The sequence below is a fragment of the Dreissena polymorpha genome, chromosome 6 (assembly GCF_020536995.1).
Source record: "Dreissena polymorpha isolate Duluth1 chromosome 6, UMN_Dpol_1.0, whole genome shotgun sequence".
Lineage (NCBI taxonomy): Eukaryota > Metazoa > Mollusca > Bivalvia > Myida > Dreissenidae > Dreissena > Dreissena polymorpha.
In genome coordinates this window covers 99,832,615-99,855,373 of record NC_068360.1, presented here as the reverse complement: position 1 = coordinate 99,855,373, position 22,759 = coordinate 99,832,615, and the positions used below count along the sequence as shown (strand labels likewise).

Below are 22,759 nucleotides of genomic sequence, written 5' to 3'. Positions count from 1 at the left end.
TATGTTTTGTTTATTTACGTAACTAGAAAGAAATAATAAAACATTGCTATATATAAAGCGCTTTACTTTTGCAAAATTCTACAATAAATAAAGACATATCGTATTTTATTAAGTGCACGTGCTTGACATTATAAAATATTAGTATTTTATTGTAAAACAATCGAAATTTGACCTGAGATTTGATGCAAGTCACAATTTATTTAGCGGCCGGTATTCTGCTCTCGGCCGCTGATGGTGTATTGTAGTTTATACAATTATGATAAGAAACTGTAGCAGGCAACAGGCATCAGGTTGATAAGAAGAACTGATGTATTTATTGAACGCGAATAACATCAACAACTAATAATGTTTTGAAATTATAAATTTGCCCATAATAATTGTATAACATTATTCATCAAGCGCAAAGTGCATTAAACGCTCGCCCGCTGTTGGGTATTTTATATTTAGTAACACCTTAATACCATCATTTTTAAACGGAGAACTCTTTTTGTTAAGTGTACGTGCTTGAAGTAATGTTGCTCTTATTTATATAAGACTACTTGCTATACAGCCAGTGTCATGCGAAAATAGATCTTATTTCAGTAAATAACATTACTTCGGCATTGTAAAATTGCGTATTGTATGATTATAATATATAGACATTTATTTAATGTACTGATATCTAAATCAACTTATGATTTTACCGGTATTATGGCATTGAACGCGTGTATAAAAGGCACATATACTATTCTTATTAAATCATATTAATACTTATACTAATTTAAGTCATCACATAATCAGATTGCGCACTGCGTGTAATCAGATTATCACCTTAAAACGATTCCGATGGATTATTAAATCGAGCTTACTATTCAAATCAGTGATTCCTTGTGGTACAATCAAGCATGGGATAATGGCAGACATACCCATGGCACAGTTCATGATTTATTTTATGTAGCTCACAGCCGAGGATCGAACCAATGGTATCTGATATTTTGAAGCGGATATGTTGCCACTAGGCTATACGAGGTTTCAAGAATGAACATGGGTCAGTTACTCTATCGGTATAGAATCTGACGGTGTTTACAACATGATACAGAAGCATAAATATTACGTATCTGAACATCATTCTTTCATGTTAGTTTGAAAAAGTATGTGTATTTCTAGGTCTTTGATGTGCTGATTTAATTTTATTTGTTTACCTTACAGACTCTGGAAAATGGCCCTGAAGCAGATGAGACGAATTCCACACCAGAAACTGAGGAAATGTCAGATAACCGTTCACCAGACTTGAGTTTCGAGAACGAGGCAGATGGTTTGTTGGTTGAAAGCAGTGCATCACTACTAGACGTATCTCTAAGAGTGAGTTGTTTTATCGTTATACAAAATGTTGTTGAATAAAGATAATTTGAAACAAGATGCGTTTGTGAAACACAATGTCCCCCTAAATAATGTTTGACCTTGAAGGATGACCTTGACCCTTCACCACTCAAAATGTGCAGCTCCATGAGATACACATGCATTTCAAATATAAAATTGCTAGCTTCAATATTGCAGAAGTGACATTACATGAGCAATTTTGACCCATATATTTGACCTTTAAGGATGACCTTGACCTTTCACCACTCAAAATGTGCAGCTCCATGAGATACACGTGCATGCCAAATATCAAGTTGCTATCTTTAATATTGCAAGTGTATTCATAAAATAAGCGATTTGGGCCACATATATTTGACCTCTGACCTTGAAGGATGACCTTGACCTTTCACCACTCAAATTGTGCAGCTCCATGAGATACACATGCATGCCAAATATCAAGTTGCTATCTTCAATATTTCAAAAGTATTAATAAAATAAGCGATTTGGGACAAATATGTTTTACCTCTGACCTTGAAGGATGACCTTGACTTTGACCTTTCACCACTCAAAATGTGCAGCTCCATGAGATACACATGCATGCCAAATATTGAGTTGCTATCTTCAATATTGCAAAAGTATTCATAAAATGAGCAATTTAGGCCACATATATTTGACCTCTGACCTTTCACCACTCAAAATGTGCAGCTCCATGAGATACTCATGCATGCCAAATATCAAGTTGCTATATTCAATATAGCAAAAGTTATTGCAAAATGTTTAAGTTGGCGCAAACCAACCAACCAACAGACCAACCAACAGACAGGGCAAAAACAATATGTCCCCCACTTCTATAGTGGGGGACATAAAAAAATATTTGTAGTTCAAGGTCGCGGTGTTGTAGTGGATGAGATATCCGCCTAGCGATCGGGTGTTAGTGGGTTCACTCCTTACTTGGGAAGCATTCTAATTATCTCCTCCATGGACACCAAGTACTGGTTCTTCCCAGGAAACCGACTCGATAATGTCCATGTCTGCCTACCATGCTCGAAAGGGCACTTGGCAGTATAAATAGATAGTTGTTTTTCATGCTCTTCCCATTTTTAAAGAAAAAAACTGAAGAAGTTATCAGTTTGGTGATGCCTTAGTAAAATACAGAAAGACCTATAATCTTTACTTCAAACTGCATTTACTTTGCTTGTAAAAATGTATTTATTTATTTCAGCTCCATGACTATGGAAGGTTTACACCAGTACCCGCCATAATCCGTCATCAGTGTGAACAAGTGCAACCGGAGCTGATTTCTGTGGTTACTCAAACCGACGATACGAGAGTTCCCAGAAGTATATCAACCCAGACTTCTACTGAAACGTCGACAGTTGGGATACAAGTGGATCGGCCTAGCTTCACCTTTGAGGATATAAGGGATGATGACGATAAGGTGTTGTTCTACACTGGTATCCCAACTGCTGGAACTTTTGAGTGTTTATTTGATGAGGTCAGTGTTGGAATGAAAGCAGGGTTAGCACGAAAAACCTGTCCCCGGAAAATAAAGTGTGTTTATAAACTGAAAATAGTCATGCTAATATAAACTGGAAAAGTGGCTCCTTAAAACTAGTACAAATTAAGTTTGATAAGAAGCTGAACAAGTGAACTTTGTGAGAAATTCAGTATACAATTTAACTAGAAGTGTTTGACCATTGCATGTATGTATAAGTAATATACTATGTAATTATGTGAATAATACTTAATTTCACATTTTACAGTCAGCTTTCATTTGTGAAAATAAAATTGTTACTGATTATTATTTTCTTGTCTCATATTCCATACAAACATTTTCAGGCAAAAAAAGAAAATTGTGTTTCTGCGTTTGTGTGTTTGTGCCAATATATTTATACATGTTTTCTTGCTTGAAAGCAGTTTTGTAAGACCAAACAAATTATAAGACTGAAATTCTGATAAATATTGTACTGGATTCAAGTTTACATACATTAATTGACACAGAGCGTTGAAAACACAGATTTCTTTTGTATACCTAAGTAAATGTTTGTCTTTAAGGTTTAGTACTGCTACTGAAGACTTAATCAACAGTTAATTTATAATTGGGAGCAATAAACCCGTCAAGAATTTTTATGCCCCCGAAGGAGGGCATATAGTGATCAGACTGTCTGTCGGTCTGTCCGTCCGTCACACTTTGCGTTTAGGTTTCGAAAAATCCTCATAACTGCTATGTCGCTTTGGATAGCAATTTCATATTTGGCATGCATGTGTATATGGACAAAGCTTTTCCATACGCACACAAATTTTGACCCCTGTGACCTTGACCTTAAACTAAGGGTCCGCGTTTAGGTTTCGAATATGCATTTAGGTTTCGAAAAAAGCTCATAACTTCTATGTCGCTATAGTGATCGGACTGTCTGTCGGTCTGTCCGTCACACTTTGCGTTTAGGTTTCGAAAAATGCTCATAACTTCTATGTCGCTTCAGATAGCATTTTCATATTTGGCATGCATGTGTATATGGTCAAGGCCTTTCCATATGCACACAAACTTTGACCCCTGTGACCTTGACCTTAAACTTAGGGTCCGTGTTTAGGTTTCGAAATATGCATTTAGGTTTGGGAAAATGCTCATAACTTCTATCAAGCGTATATAGGGGGCATAAGTCATCCTATGGTGACAGCTCTTGTTTAAAACCAAGATTTCTGATACAAGTAGCAACACCTGCAGAGTACTTGTCAGATGTAAAGCAGAAGTCATACCAGCAAAGCTTCCAAGGTGTCTATTAACTCAATGGGGTTCTGAAATGATCTATACTTGGACAAAAAGCATTGTGCACAGATTTTTAATAAGATGCAGCTGTTGATACCTCTGTGTTGATTTTCTTAATTTGGTTCATGCTTGCCACTCATTAATTTCATATCATTTTAACATTTTGAAACAGATTATTATCGTAAACCCTTCGGTTTTTCTCCAAACACAGGTAAGGTAATAAGTGATGGATAATAACATAGCAAAAGTTCTTTTTATGATTTATCATTTTAAGAGCAAATCAATTTAGCGGAATAACAATTGACAATCACGTTGTGATGGTATTAATGAACCGTACACAAATCGTTGAAAAGCATTCTACATGTACTACTGTAAAATTCATAATATGAACAGTTGATAAATATTTATACATTCATACACTTTTATGTACAATATTTATATGCTTTGTAGAGCTAAATGACTATTGAAACATAAAAAAGGAGGGACCTCAATGATGTCCTGTACTGTTGTTACTTAAATTATTTTCTGATCTGGCGTTAACTTTTGTTATTTAACCCTATTCCACTTGGAAGCACAGTGAAAACAGCATAAAACCAGAACAGCATGCTAGTAACTCGCAGTCTGTTCAGGTTTTATACTGTTTGCTGCTCATCAGTATTTAAGGGTTGGAAATGAAGCCTTTAAAACTTAAATTTAGTAATAAAGGTACTTTATTACATTTAACTTTTTAAGGAACTACAAAAGCTTGAAAATACATATTTAAGAAGTAAAGGGTTAATCTCTAGAGAAAAGTGAGACATCAAAATTATAAAAACATATTCTAGGAGCAAGGGTAAGCTTGCGAGAAATTCACAATTGTGATCTTAAATTCATATTTGTTACTATTCTTTAAAGATTGCACTCAATTTCTTTTAAATCTTTCAGTCTCTTGTTTCAGTAAAATTACTTCACCAAAATTGGATGCAGTTACACGTAATTTTCTTTCATCTTCCCAAAGTACGTTCTTTCCCTGACCTCTGGTTAATTTTTCAATACTTTGGCATTCAAGTTCATCCATTTGTAGCATATCCATCATTTTCGACATTTTATCCTTCACAGTTTCACTATTCAGATCTACGCTATCACTAAAGTTATATCCAATTTCTATAAACTTTGGTAATTTCACCTCTTCCTTCTCTTCTACAAAGTTCAAAAGCCATCCAGCTGTTGGGTTGCATATTTTCGAGTTTTGAACGGAAACTGTTCTCATTTACAGAAATCGCAAGAAGTTCTTTTCTGGTGTTATTTTCGACTGGCTCTAATTTTGACTCAAAGGTATGTTTCCGAAATGTAAATTCGCTAGACTTTTTAGGCGTTCGCTTTCTTTTCCGGGGATTATTAAATCTGTCCCACACGCATTTTTTTGAGGTTGATCTTAGAGTGCCGTCCTTCTTTTTAGCAGTGAGATCAGAAAGGGCATACATAAATGCACCAATATGGATACATGCTTCTCCGCTCCTGAAAATATATAAACATAATAATTAGACATACTTTCAAACTGCACTTTTTTTTTTGCTCGAGCATCTAAATTTTGATGAAAATTTCCCAGAAACTGGTCCATCCCGAGAATAGCTTGTGACCAGTATATAGATCTATGAAAATGATTGGTATAATGCCGATTCGGGGATCGTAACTACTAGTTCTTCTTGAATGCTCTGAGGGTTTATGAGTACATTCGTACACCTCACAACCCAGAGGGTAAATATAGCTGGGAGTTGGATTATTGCAACTAGGATTGTAACAGAGGCATGTCTCTTGATAAATTATTTATAACCTCGTTTCAATATTGCAAGAACTTATATGAAAAACTGTGTACACTCACCCGGCTGTGCAATTACATTCCGCTGAATGAACCTGTCCAGTGACCTTTGACAGACAGAGCCACACACTGTGATCTGGGTTTTCTTTCACATTTGCACTCGGTAGTGATGGTAATACTTTGCATTTAACAAAACAATGTTCCCATTTGTCACTTATGTCATGGTACAAAATACTGTGTTTATGTCTGTAAACATAATACAATTTTTTGATCTCAATTGTTTTTGTGTGTTCATTTTCAGCACAAAATAATTGTAGATGTCACTATCTATTAATGTAGGAAAGTCCATTAAGTCACTACTCAACGTTTTTAATACATCTGGATGTGGCAGCTTTTCACCGAGTGGCGTAAAAAGTTTTTCTGTTTTCCTTTTTTCATAATTTACTTCCGCATTCCTGTGCAGCTGTCGATCATTTAATCCTAGCTTTTGTACGCCTTTTGTCCTCAAGACAAGTTCATTCTTATTCCCTGACACATAATGATTATGAAATCGTAAATAATCCTTCAATTGTGCAACACTTAATTTGTCAATTTCGATGTCAGACAGATAACGATCGTTTTCTTTCTCATTCGACGCCATTGTTACTGGAAATCAATACTACCCAGCGATTCAATCGCACATTCTCGGCCCTTTCCGTCAAACATCGGATAAGTATTATGATAATCTGCGAGGGGTACCGAATGCCAGCGATTGAGAACCTCCAATTCCGGAGAATACTCAGGGGAGATATGCGACTTTCCGAAAAGGGCTCAGTGGCCTCCCTTATTCTAGAAGATGCCCAAGGGAAGTAACTGCCGTGAGGAGTTTGATCTAAAGTTTGCGAATGGGAGATATAGGCCCGACAATTCGAGTAAAATTACATACGCAAATTTGAATTAAAAAATAGTCATGAGGATGTTAAGCAGCCTTTTATTAAGTGGGTCTTCAACTGTCGGGTCCAAGTGCCCGATAATCGACTTTGGGACCCGACAATCGACTAAAGACCCAACAATACGGCGGTAAAATGGACGTTTGACCCACCATTTTACCCAATCTGAAACTATATATATATATATATATATATATATATATATATTGTGCACATGAAAAACACAGAAGAATGAAGAAAAGTTTAAAAAACGATAATGTGTTTTTTAAGTAAACTGATTTTTTGAATAATGCATACACAAATTAAGATGGACTTTTACTTCAAACAGTTGCGTAAATTTCTGATGATGAATGTTTATAATTTTACGAAGTATATCGGTATAGCAACAGTGACCTTAAACATGCCTCACATATTGATGGTTGTGAGCATTCATTCCGATAATACTGCAATCAACTTTACTAAACTAATGAATTATTCTAAATATCAATGATTAATTTTGGTGTAAAATGTTTGATTTGTACACAGTTCATTTCTGCATTAGTTCAATACATAAAGTAAATCAAAGTTGTAAATACATACATAAGTAACTATGTTTTATTCATCTTGGAAATTAAATTAAAAAAGATTAATTGCATAAATATACTTTGTCTAATTTGAAAACAACCTGCACATTTTATAAGTAGACAAGTGTAATTATAGACTATGCTACAAATGCTTATTATCAAAAGTTATATAAGTTTCACCTGTTTCATGTTGTTCTATTTATAAAAGTCGCAATATAGCGTTTGAGTGAATTAAATCCCTTTACAACAGTACGTTCCCTCCGGTGAGACATATATACTACCCTATTTTCAAATCGTGAAATTATTTTCAGCACAACGCAAACACACAGGTCACAATACCCATTTTTATTCGTGTACCATCTTTAGACATTGCTTCTCCAATGCACTTGAAATTGGTCACTTATACCAGCTTCTTGCTGTTCGTGGTGATATCCACCCGTATTATGTTCGTGATGTCAAGCACAATATTCGACTCCTCCGTGCCGACATCCATTTTGTTTCGCCCTTATCTTTCCAAGAGTAAGTTTGTGAGGTCTTCAGTTTTGCTACTGGTGCCACACGCGAATCTCAATATAGACACGGGTCTATCACTGATGGAGATTGATTTGTGATGGTCTTAGGGAGTCTCCTGCATTATCTACATGTCAATATTGTCTCTATGTCAATATTGATTATTCCTCCTCACAACATGCCTTGTTGGCCTTTTTTAAATCTTCCTAACCTCCATGTTCGCTTCCTGGCTGGAGTACGTCATATTCCTCAGCTCCTTATTTTTGTCGCCAAGTTCCGTGATCGTCTACCATTATGCATTTGGCTAAGATCAGACTCTTCCATTTGTCTTCACTCAGAAACGAAACATTATTAATCCAAATTTTGGAATCGATTGTTTTCTGATTTGATCTGGCATCGTAGGTTTTAACAAGAGAAGGGCGTTACGATCAGACTGTCAATGGCTAAATCGTTGCGAAAACAACAATATAAAAACGCCTAAAATTTGTCCAAGAAAGGTAGTTTTATGAAAATACGATTACACATTGAGAAAGTGTTATCCTACTACTTTTTAAAATGTAAAAAATAATAGGTTGCATGATGTTATCTTGAAACAATAATGTAACGAACCTTGCAACATTTTGTATTTATCAACCTACGATTTTACTGATTTGTGTCGCTTAGAAGAACGTGATTAAACTATCGCAAATTTGGTATCAAATTATTGCGTTGCTTATTGAATACAACATCAAAGCAAACTTAATTACACAATAGCTCAATTTTCGTATTTACCAAATTGTGAAGTTGTTATTAAATTGCAGAAATATTGCCAAAAGGGATATGTTAGTTTGTTTTGTAACAAGTAACCATATAGTTAATACGAAATGTACAATATTTTGGCAACTCCCACTTATCGCGGCTACAAAAACGCTTACCTGTTAGAAATATTAAACATATACAATACATCAAGTGTAAGTATTTGAATTAAATAGTGATAGGTTAATACAAAGTATCATCGTGGTTTTCCAAAGATATCCGGATGACAACCATTTCCTATATAATAAATGACAAAACCTAAAATAAAACTTGAAAAAAATTGCAATTTTATTATTACAATCTGGTTCAATGTTCATCAGAAAAGCATACACAAGGGTTAATGTCTTCTTGTGCGAGCGATTTCAACACCTTTATCATATGGAGGTCAAAATCATTATAATTATCTCAGGAAATGACAATAATATGGATAGGAAATTGCCAAATTTTAGAGCTAGAATACATAACGAAACAGAATTATCCAAACAATTGCAAACAGCATACACGTCATAAAGCACTATTTATAATTCCAATAACAACATGTATATGCATAGCAATTCAGTACTAAGCATACATGTCATTTGATCCTTAACGAGGTGAATGTAAAACAAACTATATTTTAATTGAATGATTTTAAACGTGATATTGTACAGCATTATTTTCACATTTGTGTTGTGTGTTTTATTTCAATATGGCATCATTTTAACGCAACAGTTTCACAAAGAAATTGCACTATCCAGTGTTGTTAAATGCATTTTTTTTAATATACCCATTATATTTTGATTGATCAAACACACACATACATTAACCTTTGTTAAACAGTCTTTGAGACGCTATTTAATGTCTAAGTTCGATAGCGATTTGTTATATAAGCTCAATGATAAAAGTAGTAAAAATTAAAATATGCACACGACAATCATGTAATAATATTCAGAAAACAAGCAACGTATCAAATTTAAATCGCACATATTTGTGACATAGTACTAGATTTTTAGTTTCCTTTTTGGAAAAATACATTAGGATTTTTAACCACATCTTCAAGTATCCACTTATGAAATCACAACAATTTGGACATGTTATTTTCTAGAATTCCTTTGGAAGTGCATGTACAAACATATCCATGAGTGCGCCTTACCTTTCCGGTTTACGCAGCTTACAAATGTCATTTTTGAAGCGATTAGTTAACCCAGCTTTATTCATTGAAATAGTGTTTTTGTTGATGTATTTTCTAAATTGTATACGATAAGCTGATGGTAGAACGAATACTTTTTCTGATATTGTATAGTGAGATTCATTATGGCTAAATCATACTAACGATTAATGATACGGATTGAAGCAGTAGATACATGTGAGTGTCGATGATTGATTCCAGCTCACTTCATTCAAAACTAGACACACGGCAAGAGCTATCGGAAATATTGTTTTTATCCTTAAAAGCCACACACCTTGAAATGAAATACATGGCATAGTAAATTTAATTATAAATAAGAAACATATTTCATCTGTGCCAATTAGAATATATCTGGTGGTTACAATGTAGAAATACGTCGTCTTTTGCGCTTTAAATAATCGTGTTTGTCGAAATGGACGTATACGTCTAGAAATCATACTTTCGATTTTAAAAGCGGAATTTGAAAAAAATACACTACTTGCAAAATAGGCTATAGATTTAATTTTAATTATGCCAATTATAGCTAATTTTTCAAGGTAGAAATTCGACTTTTTTGCGCTTTAAAACTTAAAAATAATATCGTTTTTCAAAATCGACTACTTTCGGTTTTAAATCCTACTTTCGGTTTTAAAATTTGAAAAATAATGAATTACTTGCTAACTAGGCTATAGATTAAATGACCTTTTCGCTAACTTTCAAATTGCATCTATATGTATTGATTAACATTTATTTCATTTCAAGGTGTGTGGCTTTAATATATATTAATATATTTATCTTTATCACCTCACAATTATGTGTTATATCTATATATTATTACAGCTTACAATGTAGTCTTAATAGAAGTTTTTAATCACGATGACGTATTTAAATTACATGTCTTTCCCGTATATGGTATATAAGACTAATTTTAGGCTTGTGTTGTACTGTAGGATTTTAGAAGCAAAAGAGATCTACAAAGCCTAAACAAAGCGTACTTATGCCAAGCAGTACGTATTAATGACACAGGAAATGTCATATATCTGTTACCTTGCGATTCTGCAATCAACGGTGCTAGGTAAAAACATTTTGTAAGCAAATAAAATGGTGCTGAGTATTATGAGTATTATTTAAAATACATCTTTAAGTATATATTTTACTGCTAAAATGCACAAACCAATACCAAGTTTAGTGATCACCATAAACTTGTGTATTCCATTACTCCAATTTACACCGTTAGTGGTACAAATTATATAACATACACTTCAAAATCAAGTGATATCATCATTTACAAATTTGCAAATTAAACTATAAGAATCCTCACATACATGTCAAAATCATAAGTATCTTCAATATAAATCATATGTTTTAATGGGGTCATTTAAGCTGTATTGTGTCATGTACATTTAGACTAAAATATAATATTTTACAATGCCAGTTTATTAACTGCAAATATATATATATTTGCTTTCTCAGAGTGGATAGTTTCGATTATGTCTTTATCATAGAAATTTACTTTAAACTGTAAATACGACGTGGGTCAATTTGCATCAGTTCAATGAAATACAAACGCACCGATATCAAATGTGTCTTTCAGAAACAGCATACACGATTTAATGTTTCATTTTGAGTTTTAATTGTATTGGTTGCGGTTGTAGCTGTTGTAGTTGCGGAAGCCGCGCCAACGGGGTTGGCGGTGGTGGCATATCTAGTGGCAGTAGTGATGGTAGTGGTTGCGTTGGTTGCATAGGTTGCAGTAGTCGCTAGGATGGCGGCGATAATTCTAGTATTGGATGCCACAGTTGCGGTAGAGGCCGTTGTGTATGTGTACATGATCGATGTATATGTTTCCGATACTGATAATAATCAAACTAAATATTATGTTGATGGATGGAAGATGATTGACAGAATAATGTTTTGATAAGGCTGATGCGGTCTGAAGGATGATAATAACAAAAGTAAGGATACGTTTAATGATGATAATGACAATGCCAGTTAAAACAATTTCAAAGCAAGTGATGTTTACATTTAGATTATTTAAATATGTCACCATGTTCAAGATTTTCAGAGTACGATTTAAATGTTTAAATCCAACTATATTTGTTGGTATATGATGACATTTTGGGGTAGTTAAGATACTATTAAGGCGCAGTTTCTTTCATTAAAAAGTATATGTTTTACTTTCTTCTCAAAGGTCCATAAGTTGGATATACCTTTTAAATGATTTAGATTCATATGTAATGTACTGTATACTTGCCTTTAAAGTCATATATTATCCCGATTTCTGAACTAAATAAAATAATAAGTCAAAGCAATGAAGTCAAATAAGTTAAATTTAGTTGCGATGGCCATTTGGTTTAATTAAATAAGCAAATAAGGCGATACCAATATACCTCAAATTGCATGTCCCAAGGCAAAGCATTCAAGGATAAAACACGTTTTGTCGAAATTAAACATTTTGTTTCCGTTCTAGGTTTATGTAAACAATAGTTTTAAAGTAAGCATACACTCGTACTACAGCATGTGACTTATAATAATAAATGAATGAAGTTAACGAAAACTACTTTATTATCGGCAAATATGCATGCTCGTCTTACACCTCATACAATCATAGAAACTAAGAAATGCAAGTTGTGTACTTTGTTATTATAAAACGTATCATACTTTAAATAATCCGAAATAGTGTTTACAAATTTTAAATCAACATTTATGGTCAGGTAATTAATGTATTGCACAAATATTGTATCGAAAGTAAAAGTAAAATAAAAGAAATCCCCAAACTCATGTTATTGATGGTAATTATTTCACCATAAATCACCGACAGTAAAACTCGTAAGACTCAAATATTTCCTGTCTGCGAGATTTAAAAAAAGCTAATATTCATCATTCGCATCATCATTATTGGTAAAACAAAAACATGTAAGTCTGTACTTGTTTGAAAAATAGAAATAAGGTATTTTAGAAAGTTACCAAATGTTAAGAACATAAATATATATTATAGCAATACGTCTAGTTCATTGCCGAAAAGAATAGTTATATATTCATTCCTGACATTCGGAATTGTATAATTATATATAGTATAGAAAAAATTTGGTTTGGCCTCTAGTGAATTAACATTATCTAGAATTTAATCGTTACATATTTTGAAAACATAAACTAGTAAAATATTGTCCCAAAATTTCTACGGTACATGGATAATATTTAAGTGTAAAATGAAATCAATGTAAAGGTATGGCTCCTTTTGCCATCAAAAATAAAGTAAAGTAAAGTCACATCCCTCTCGGGCGCCTTTATAATTGCGTTTTTTTCCTTTTTTTCAAATATATAAAGCTTTACTTGATAACATTATTTTATAAACGCATAGTGTCGAATATTGCAAAATACGTTTTAAGTTGTGCCTGAAATAATGGATAATTGTATATAGTTTAGGGAAAAGAGATGCTCCGCTTCGACAGAAATCTTCCCTTAAATATTAATACGGCTGATGAGAAATTATCTTTAAGATCGTTTTAATCATTATTATCAATCAATTACAAAAGCTATATTCTACTATCATATTAACTTCATTGTTGTTTCGTGACAAATTAAAGTTAATCAACAGTAAACTTGGATATAGATTTCAGCTTATTACACGATACATAAATTAAGTAAAATGAACGGACAGATCCATACGATTTAAAAATAAATTTGTATTCGATTTCACCTAAAATTAGCATGGACTAATTGGCAAAATTATATTGCAAACATATATTTCCTGTTTTCAATCTGTTTTTCAAATTTTATTGATTTTATTGAAATTGGTACTTTTCGACTTAAAACGTCCATTTGTGAAACTGTTCGGTACCACAAATTAATATAGAGATTACACAGATAAGACGATCTAATTATCGATGGATTACCTAAACATTCATGTTAATATTCGGCTTAAAACAACCAAAATAAAGTGTTCCGTTATAATTTATAGAAACGGAAATCATGTATTGTAAAACACGTATGTGTTTGTAATACGTAAAAAAATAAAAAGGTATTCTCATAGTATTTCTTATTAGTCATAATTTGTAATTTTTACTAATCGTATGTTTTTTTTCCTGAAACAACATAAATATATATTATTTAAAAGTTGTGTGTATACGAAATCCTTGTAATCATAAACCAAAAAGGAAGCATGTGTATTATTATATGATTTACTGAAAATTTTACCAAATAAATAAGAAAACTAGCGGAAGAACAAGATTACTCACCTTGTATTGTGTAAATTGTTGTTTTAATAGACAGTGTATTCATACAATTGGTATATATTACAAGACGTATTTTGTGGTGGACGATTTTAAAGTAAATAGTTTGCTTTATATTGTTCTTAGCACATGTATATTATAAGATATATTTCTTAATTTACATATTCTTCAGTTAATTTACATTTCCAGACAGGACAATCTGAATATAGGTTTTTAGAATGTGGTTATGAATACAAGTCTTGAAGACATTATGTCTAGATGTAGCCTTATACAATAAGTATACTAAGGATTACTAGGACGACTTAATGGTCTCAAATGTTAAACGTGTCTTCCCGCTGAAACGACCGTTGAAAAAGTGAAAATAAAAAGCTTATCAAATAATTAACAAATACACATAGCAGTTATGTGTTTAATGCGGTTTAGTAGACACAGATCTAAATCTGGCGATGTACAATAAGATATGATCACATATACACGCTTGTTTGACAGCATTATACACTTGAATCCTTTTTAACGCAACACTTTTCAAACTTGATTATCTCTATTATGAGTTAAGAGTTTGATTTAAAATTCTAAATGTGATCATTTGACTATATTATAAGCAAGCTAACGATAAAATCATTCATCCGTGACGAGCCTGCGCTCTAGTACGTGGGGTACGTACAGTTTCGTTTTTGCACGTGGAAATGGTGAAACGCAATATTAATATGAATTAATTTCAATTTCATCATTTAAGGTTGGTTCTTACACCTGGAAAACATCAAATTATTTGAAAAAAAAAGTATGACTCGTATGAAAATTCAGAAGCGCAACCGCGCATTTTGGCAATTGCATGCTACCTACCCCATGTGATAAAGCGTCCGATCGTCATGGATGAATGATTTTATCGTTAGCTTGCATCGAATGAAGTCAAATGATCACATCTATATTTTTGAATGAAAATCTTATCTTCTTACAAAGATTTGAAAGTTTGAAAAATGCTGCGTAAGAAAAGTTTCCAATACACTTGCAGGGAACCTGCAATATGTCAAAACATGCGGTTGCGTTCTTTAATATTTATATGAGCCATACATTTCAAACTAGTTTTATGTTATCCTGATATAAGAACCCACCTTAAAAATGAAATAATTTTTGATAAAATTTACTTACACCATTTCCTTGTGCAAACAGATGGAACCATACATTCCCCATGTGCTAAAGCGTCCGATCTTCATGGTTGAATGATTTCACCGTGAGCTTGCTCAGAATGTAGTCAAATGATCACATGTAAAATTTTTAATCAAAATGTTAACTTATCACTGAGATATTCAAGTTTGAACAGTGATGCGTTAGAAAAGTCTCTAAGTGTATACATTAATAGTTAAACTTTCGATCGTGTATGTAACTTCTTTCCAACATATTAGGTATTACTTCAAGCCTGCAAATAAGCGCGGATGTGGATGATGTGTTTCTCGGAAACAGACTTTCGTTTACCTGTTCTACAAATTCACCGGTTACAAAGATTAAGTGGCACAGATTACCCAGAGGTTCGAGTCTTGCAAACGACGTCGTCGTAGTTCATGAATTTGTTGATAACCAATGTCATGCTCCCGACCTATCCGGTACTTTGGAATGCAAATGTCAATCTTCAACAGTCTTCAAATGTGCTATCAAAGCCGTAAGCGAATCCAACGATGGCGACAAATGGCGTTGTTCCGGTTCACCAACAGGCGTGACAGAATACAGCAACGGCTACCTAATAAATATACTCAGTGCGTGTGTTCGTTTACATTCAGTTTTATATGAAAACGCAGAACATCCATAATGTAATTTAATGCATTATGGTATGTGCTCATATAAAACATACCGCGAGGTTCATTTCCGTTTAAATTACCATACTTGCACAATTCTATAATTGTTAGTTTGTGTTTTCTTTTCAATATTGATAACGAGACGAACGATTATGAATGTTTGGGCGTAAACAGTAATATTCGACTAATGTGCCCCTAATAAGGATTGTCAGACGATGGCATCGTTTCTAAACAATATATAATAATACACAAAATTATGTTTTACTTTGATTCTAGTACGTCTCATCGCGTTAACATTTCTCCCAGAAATACACCCAAACGTGTCCTTCCACATTTACAACGAGATCTCATCATTCACGTGCATGACTTCCCTTGTCCGTCCAGAAGCAAATATACACTGGTTTGAAGATGATGTAAATATCACCAATAACGCAAGTTATGAATACAGATCGTATGTGTCGTCAAGTGTTCTTAAGTATACAACAAACACCACCAGCAACAAAACTGTGTCGTGCATGGCAATCTATGTGTACAAAAACATTACAATTTCTTTCCGTCAAGGAACGAATTTGATAATTCAATGTTAGTAGCATCTATATATATATGTATTGCAATAATAACCTTCTAATGAAAAGCGTGAATTTTGTTTTCAAATTTCTTCCACATGCGTTTATAACATTGAGGTACATAATCAAAATAGGATTGGGAAATTCACTTTTGGTTTGAAGCCAGACAGTATCGTTAATTTATGTTATTGTGTGTGTCCATTTAGATCCAGTTTCCAAACCGGTCATTAGCATAAATAACAAGAATGTTTCCGAAACAGCTCATCTGCGAGAAAACGTTACGGCTGAGTTCAGATGTTTCTCCTCCGGCTATCCTTCCCCGTCTTATCAATGGATTTACCCTGGAGGCATCGCAAATGGCAACGTAGTAAAGTTGCTGTTCGATCGTAATTCCCATGATAAGTTTATAGAGTGTGTATCGACCAATACATATTATTCCCTGAGTGGAGCTGCGGGTAACAGGTCAAGCACACATTCAACTTTATTTAACATCTATGTTTCATGTGAGTAAACATTTTATTTACTTTATAACTAAGCAATCCATACCGTGGTACGTTGATGGTACAGCTTTTTAATTGCTTTTCGTGTGTTCTACATATATACTTATATTTGTGTAGATACGGTGCATTATCAAATAATAATTATAAATCTGGTAATATAATATGCAAAATATGTTGATATGTACAGACTCCCCATCATTTAAAAACTTCGTGAGCAATGCCTATAAGTATACGTTTACGGAGACTAACATACGTGTAGTGAAGGGGGACAGCATCAATATATCCTGTGCATGGGGTGCTAATCCCCCAGCCACTGTATACTGGATGGGACAGCATAGAAACTCATCCATTCTGACAGTCACACATATACAGCAGGATGCAACATGGACTTGCCTTGCTTATAACGTTATTTTGGACGACGATGATCAAGAAACAAGTAAAACTAAATCAACAAACTTGTCAATTATTGTGTTATGTAAGTATATGTATGCATTGTATGCGACTTGTATTTTGGAATCTTTCAAACACGCAACTAATCACCAACACATATTCCTTTGTCGGGAGTAAAGGTTATTTACATTTGTTTTAAATTATAGTGCATTTGGTTTTTATCAAAATATAATGTTAAGATTGTTAAAAAGATGATTATTCAATGTGTTTTTACATTGCTTTGAATTCGCAAAACAAACGGCTTTTGTTTTGTTACAACAGACCCGCCAACTACTCAACCAATTGCGAATCAAACAGCTCTTCTCAATTCGCCTTTTACTGTAGCATGCAATTTGATCAGACCTGGTAAACCACCTGAAACACAATATTCATGGTTTAGAAAAGATTTAAATGAGATCATTGGTACCAGGCAATCATTCACAATAAACCAAGTCGAGTTAAACGATGAAGGCGAATACCAATGTAATTCAACCAACATAATGAAACCTATTGGAAACGACGTTATCTATGGTGTTAGTAAGACAACATTCTATCTAGATGTCCAATGTAAGTTGTATCTAATATGCAATATAAAATCGAATGCAATACATCTTAAATACTAATTGTAATATTATCTTAAATAAGATAAAATCTTTAAACTAATAATTGATGACGTAATGACTTAAACCAATGTTCACGTGTACATAAATACGTAATTTTATTGAACGACTATGCAGTACACCATTGTATAAACACATGCGTTAACAGCTCTAAAATGCGTTAAAGAGTAAGTAATGTGCTTCTTATTTTTACATTTGTATTAACAGGATTTGAAAACATTTTTTTCACAAAGGAGAAAAATACCCGACCAAATTGGGTAAATGGAATCCAAATATATATATATATATATATATATATATATATATATATATATATATATATATATGTGTGTGTGTGTGTGTGTGTGTGTGTGTGTGTGTGTGTGTGTGTGTACTGACGTGTGCCACAAATAGTGAGTGTCCGTAATTAAAAGACACATTTAGATTGTCATGTTATGCAGCTCGTTTCAAATGTTTAGTAAAGCACGCTGAAGTACAACATAAGTTTGATCACATATGTTAAATTGGTTCTACACAACGTTTTCAGCAACATTACTGATAATAATGTTCCTTATAAAATGAAGCACACTCATTTTCCTAAATAGCCGGGAATGGAAATAGTTCCAAAGACAGTAATTATTTACTTAATATTACATATATTTCACTGTAAACGAAACAAACAATTATTTAAGAAATTACATGTCATATACTGATAATCTAATTGTTACTTAGATGTATTCCTAGACGTACGTTGTAATAAATGTATCTGTTAGCACACACACGCTGAAAAGGAATGTCTTTCAGATAAAGCAACCATACGGAAATTTACTGCAAATAATTCCGAAAACGCAGTCACTGTTTACCAGAGTGAAACAATAGAGATGGTATGTGCAACAGATGGTGACCCTACACCTTCGGTTCGTATTATAAATGCAACTCGTTCAAGTAAAATGATGCTTTCAGAAACAACAACATTTAAAGCACACGCATACATACATCGAGCGAGATGTGAATATGATAGTGGAGTATATAAATGTGTGGCTAACAATACGCATAACCAAGAAGAGCGCGAACATACGTGTGTTGTCAACATACAATGTTAGTAACAATTACATATTTCCATTTATATATTACGTTTTAAAATTGGTATATTGGTATCCGATAACAGTGAAAGGGACATTAGACGCATCTAACAGTATATGCTATGTTTATAGGTGTCTATCGCAACCGTTGTTTATTTTTGGTGTTTGCACTTCATATACACTCATATTTGTCAATGCAGCATCAACATACTAAAACAATATCCCAGAAAGAGAAAAATAATGCATTTGAATATCAACCATACTTTCGTTTTGAAAACTGACGACAAAATAATTCGATGTACGATGTGATTCTAAATTTAGTTTAAGTGCAGATTCGTTCATACGACACAAGGACGCAATTTAGTTTTACGGATCATTTTTATTTCCTGCAATGATAACTATTCATACGACACACGAACACTTAGTCAGATCCTAAAAAAAAGACAGTTCCGCTAGGCGGCTAAGAGGACTGGGACAGTCATGTAAAATATCGAACATAATATATATATTTTTATAAGCAACTGGTAGCAACATGAGTTGCATATAAATGGTCAGTTACCACATTTAATAAATAACTCTGTTGACCTGTTGATTTTTATAAGCTCAATTCAACAGTGAAAAATGCCCATAATATCACTGTAACAAGCAACATTTAAAACGTTATACTTGTATGTGTTTTTTGCGCAGGTTCGCCAAGAGCATCACCCTTTTCACCTTCAACGCACAATGTGTACAGGGCCCTAAACGACGCTGCTGTTTTCATCTTCACATTAATTGCTTATCCTGAGCCAGATAGGTCAAACTTTAGTTGGTACAGGCGTATCTATAACAACTGGGTTGCTTTGCAAAATTCCACAAACTATAGTTTTTATGTTGCTGAAAATAGAATGAAGACACAACTTATGATATCTCGCGTTCACGTTGATGATTTCACAGATTACATGGTGAGCGTATCCAACACGTTGGGTTCAACAACGGAGACATTTACTTTACACGCACAATGTATGCTTCCTTATTGACCTTCCTGTTAAATTCGATTAACTTTGATTCGTTGCTAAATAACGCTTCATATGTTTAATACATGAATAAACGTTCTTTTTGTTCGAACTCTTATGATTACAACCATTTTATTTCAATATATAATTCATTGTTTAGCTATACCAAATGTTCCAAAAGATGTGCGTATTGACCGAGTAGGAATCACGAATATTGGAATATCATGGCTTCCTGAATTTAATGGGGGTGAGGATCAGAATTTTACTATTCGATATAAAGAAGTTCAAGCTGGAAACTGGATATATATTTTCATTGCAAGTTCTATTGTGCACTATAAATGGACTATAGAGGGATTAAAACAAGACACGGAATATGCAATCGAAATATTGGCAGAAAACAAAATAGGCAAATCAAATTGGACTTTGACGATAACAACAAGAACGATTTTCAATGAAGGTAATACCGAATGTATATTTAAACTGGAATAAGTCTATTGTAAGTGAAATAAGCGCATCCGTAGATACCTATACTTTAGTCAGTGCTCATGTATGTATGCTTTGTTATAGTTGAAAATGGACCGACTTCAATATCTATTGGCGGTGCAGTAGGCGGAAGTACTGTCGGGATTGGAATGGTTGTCGCCGTTATAGTTTTCATATGGAAATACAGAAACAGAGGTAACTTATTATGTATAAAGGTTTTGAAGCAGTGTTCATAAGATCGTTTAATGCGGTTCTAACATTATTTAATGACTTCGTAAACGGCATTATTCAGAAATTATTGGTAGACACCTGTTCTGCCACTGACTGAACTCTGTATCCACATGCAATTAAGAGTAAGTATATTCGCTTCTTTCGTCCCCAGTGTTCTATATTATATATGTCTATATGTCTGTACTGACAGTTTATTTTCCTTATCACAACGCACACTCAACATTTGGCTCAGGGTAAATATCAATAAAACCTGTCAAGCTCATTTAGGATGGCGGGCTGGGAACGATTTTGGTTTATTTGGAGAGGACTAGCATGGGATTTGTTCATGTTCTCTGATATGGGAAACCAATGTCATTCGGGTCCCACATGTGGCCATAGTGTAATGTGCATCATGATGTAACCCATATGAGCTCGTTTGCTGTCTACGCATACAACTAAATTGTGGTTGTGTATCTTTTTGTCTATACTGTATTAACGATATTCTGTTTGTATAATTGCATACATAAACCAGGCAATCATTGGCTTATATTATAACTAACACAAACCATGCATGCTTGAAATAGTAAATGTTCATGAAACATAATTGCATTGTCTACTTTAGGGCAAAATACAAACAAAACAAACCACGAAACTAGTCTGAAATCGGGTCAGTACGAATATTTCGTCCGCGAAAGGTAAGTAATTATTTGGCTTTATAAGAACATTGGTTTAAAAGTTAAATCAGTATTGAAGATGTATTTGTTGTGGGTAAGAGAATGAATGTTGGATAAAACTTATATCTATAACGAAGCGCTATTTACTTTCTTTGTATGTAGAAGTTGCGAGGAAACCCTATCTACAGACGGAACATATGCAATATGCAGATATGGTAACGTTTCTCAAATATGATGTACTGCAAAATTGCCGAGTCGCGAATTGTATTAAGTAAACATTTCCTATAGTATCTTATATGGGACAGCATTTTCAATCCACATTTGTCCTGTTCTCATGTATCCGTATTCCAGTGAGTTGCACTTAAGCGTTTTTTTAGATTATCGTCCTGCTGACAATAAATACGAGACACTTGCAGAACAACTAGAATTTCGGGATTACTCAAGTTTGTCCTCCAAACCATCGCCATTAGTTGAAAATGCCACGGACTGTCACTCGTCGCTGAATGGTGTGTTCAACGATGATTGTGAATATGTCAACATGAAATTGTCTATATTTTAATTTTTGCGATAACTAGTTATAAGCAGAACTATGTTATTTACTTTGTAATAAATGTTACGTTTGTGTTTTATCTTTGAAAACTAGGCCGTTTATGGTTGTTAACGTGTATTTGCTTGTGTGATATTCAAAAAGTCATGCATATGATATCTAAATAAAACGTATTAAAACAATACTGTGTTTGAATTTCGCGAAGTTCGTGGCCTAGTTATGTTTTAAACATTTAATTAAATATATATTGCATCGACAGTCAATTGTCTAATGTTAACCACTGAATAAATTGTGTGTGACGATTTTTTTAGATTCCGAGCTAAGATTGTCAGATTGATATCACGCTTTGTGAAATTTGTAATATGTTACGAAACAGCCGATCGTATCTTTGCAATTGTTTAATGCTTCCTATTTATAATTTTGTAATTGCCCTATTCACGTTCATTCAAATATGTTGAATCTCATAAATAAGGTCAAACACTGATACTATATTTGATTTTATGTCTCATTTAAACACTTAAATTGTATTTAAACAATAACACACGGCAGAGCTGGCCCAGCTCTGCCGTGTGTTATCGTTTATATCACATATCATACTATTTTGGTAAATCACAAAATTTATGCAGAACCAGTTTTCCGTAATTTTATTTTCATTCAATTGATTACGCAATTTATGACGTATCTCATGTGACGTAATTTCAATGACGAAACTACCTAGACTCTCTGGATTTTAGGACAACAATTCAGACGTGGAGGGTTTTTATTCAACAGTTAATATTTTTTTAAGCATCGAATGATTCCAAAA

The 22,759-nt window shown here is 33.5% G+C and overlaps 1 protein-coding gene and 3 long non-coding RNA genes across 4 annotated transcripts; 2 read left to right on the top strand and 2 right to left on the bottom strand.

Annotated features, from left to right (window-relative positions):
* Positions 1 to 743: 743 nt before the first annotated feature.
* Positions 744 to 1,929, bottom strand: LOC127836116 (uncharacterized). The gene is made up of 2 exons (XR_008028601.1): positions 1,723 to 1,929; positions 744 to 1,595 (listed from the first exon to the last, which is right to left on the bottom strand). It is a non-coding gene; the product is annotated as an uncharacterized LOC127836116 (long non-coding RNA).
* Positions 1,930 to 4,353: 2,424 nt separating this feature from the next.
* Positions 4,354 to 7,013, bottom strand: LOC127836106 (uncharacterized). The gene is made up of 2 exons (XR_008028586.1): positions 5,967 to 7,013; positions 4,354 to 5,602 (listed from the first exon to the last, which is right to left on the bottom strand). It is a non-coding gene; the product is annotated as an uncharacterized LOC127836106 (long non-coding RNA).
* Positions 7,014 to 15,487: 8,474 nt separating this feature from the next.
* Positions 15,488 to 16,973, top strand: LOC127836123 (uncharacterized). The gene is made up of 3 exons (XR_008028608.1): positions 15,488 to 15,830; positions 16,146 to 16,451; positions 16,642 to 16,973. It is a non-coding gene; the product is annotated as an uncharacterized LOC127836123 (long non-coding RNA).
* Positions 16,974 to 18,736: 1,763 nt separating this feature from the next.
* Positions 18,737 to 22,065, top strand: LOC127836094 (synaptogenesis protein syg-2-like). The gene is made up of 7 exons (XM_052362549.1): positions 18,737 to 19,061; positions 19,733 to 20,047; positions 20,201 to 20,497; positions 20,608 to 20,718; positions 21,356 to 21,428; positions 21,570 to 21,622; positions 21,785 to 22,065. Exons 1-7 carry the CDS (start codon positions 18,845 to 18,847, stop codon positions 21,964 to 21,966), a joined length of 1,248 nt encoding a protein of 415 aa, XP_052218509.1. The 5' UTR covers positions 18,737 to 18,844; the 3' UTR covers positions 21,967 to 22,065.
* The last annotated feature ends 694 nt before the right edge of the window (positions 22,066 to 22,759 follow it).

Bases quoted from the DNA above. Each gene is read 5' to 3' on its own strand.
- LOC127836094 (XM_052362549.1), top strand. From the start codon at position 18,845: ATGGTATGTGCAACAGATGGTGACCCTACACCTTCGGTTCGTATTATA. The intron at 20,048-20,200 runs GTATGCTTCCTT...TTCATTGTTTAG, and splicing joins ATTTACTTTACACGCACAAT to CTATACCAAATGTTCCAAAA. The intron at 21,429-21,569 runs GTAAGTAATTAT...CTTTGTATGTAG, and splicing joins GAATATTTCGTCCGCGAAAG to AAGTTGCGAGGAAACCCTAT.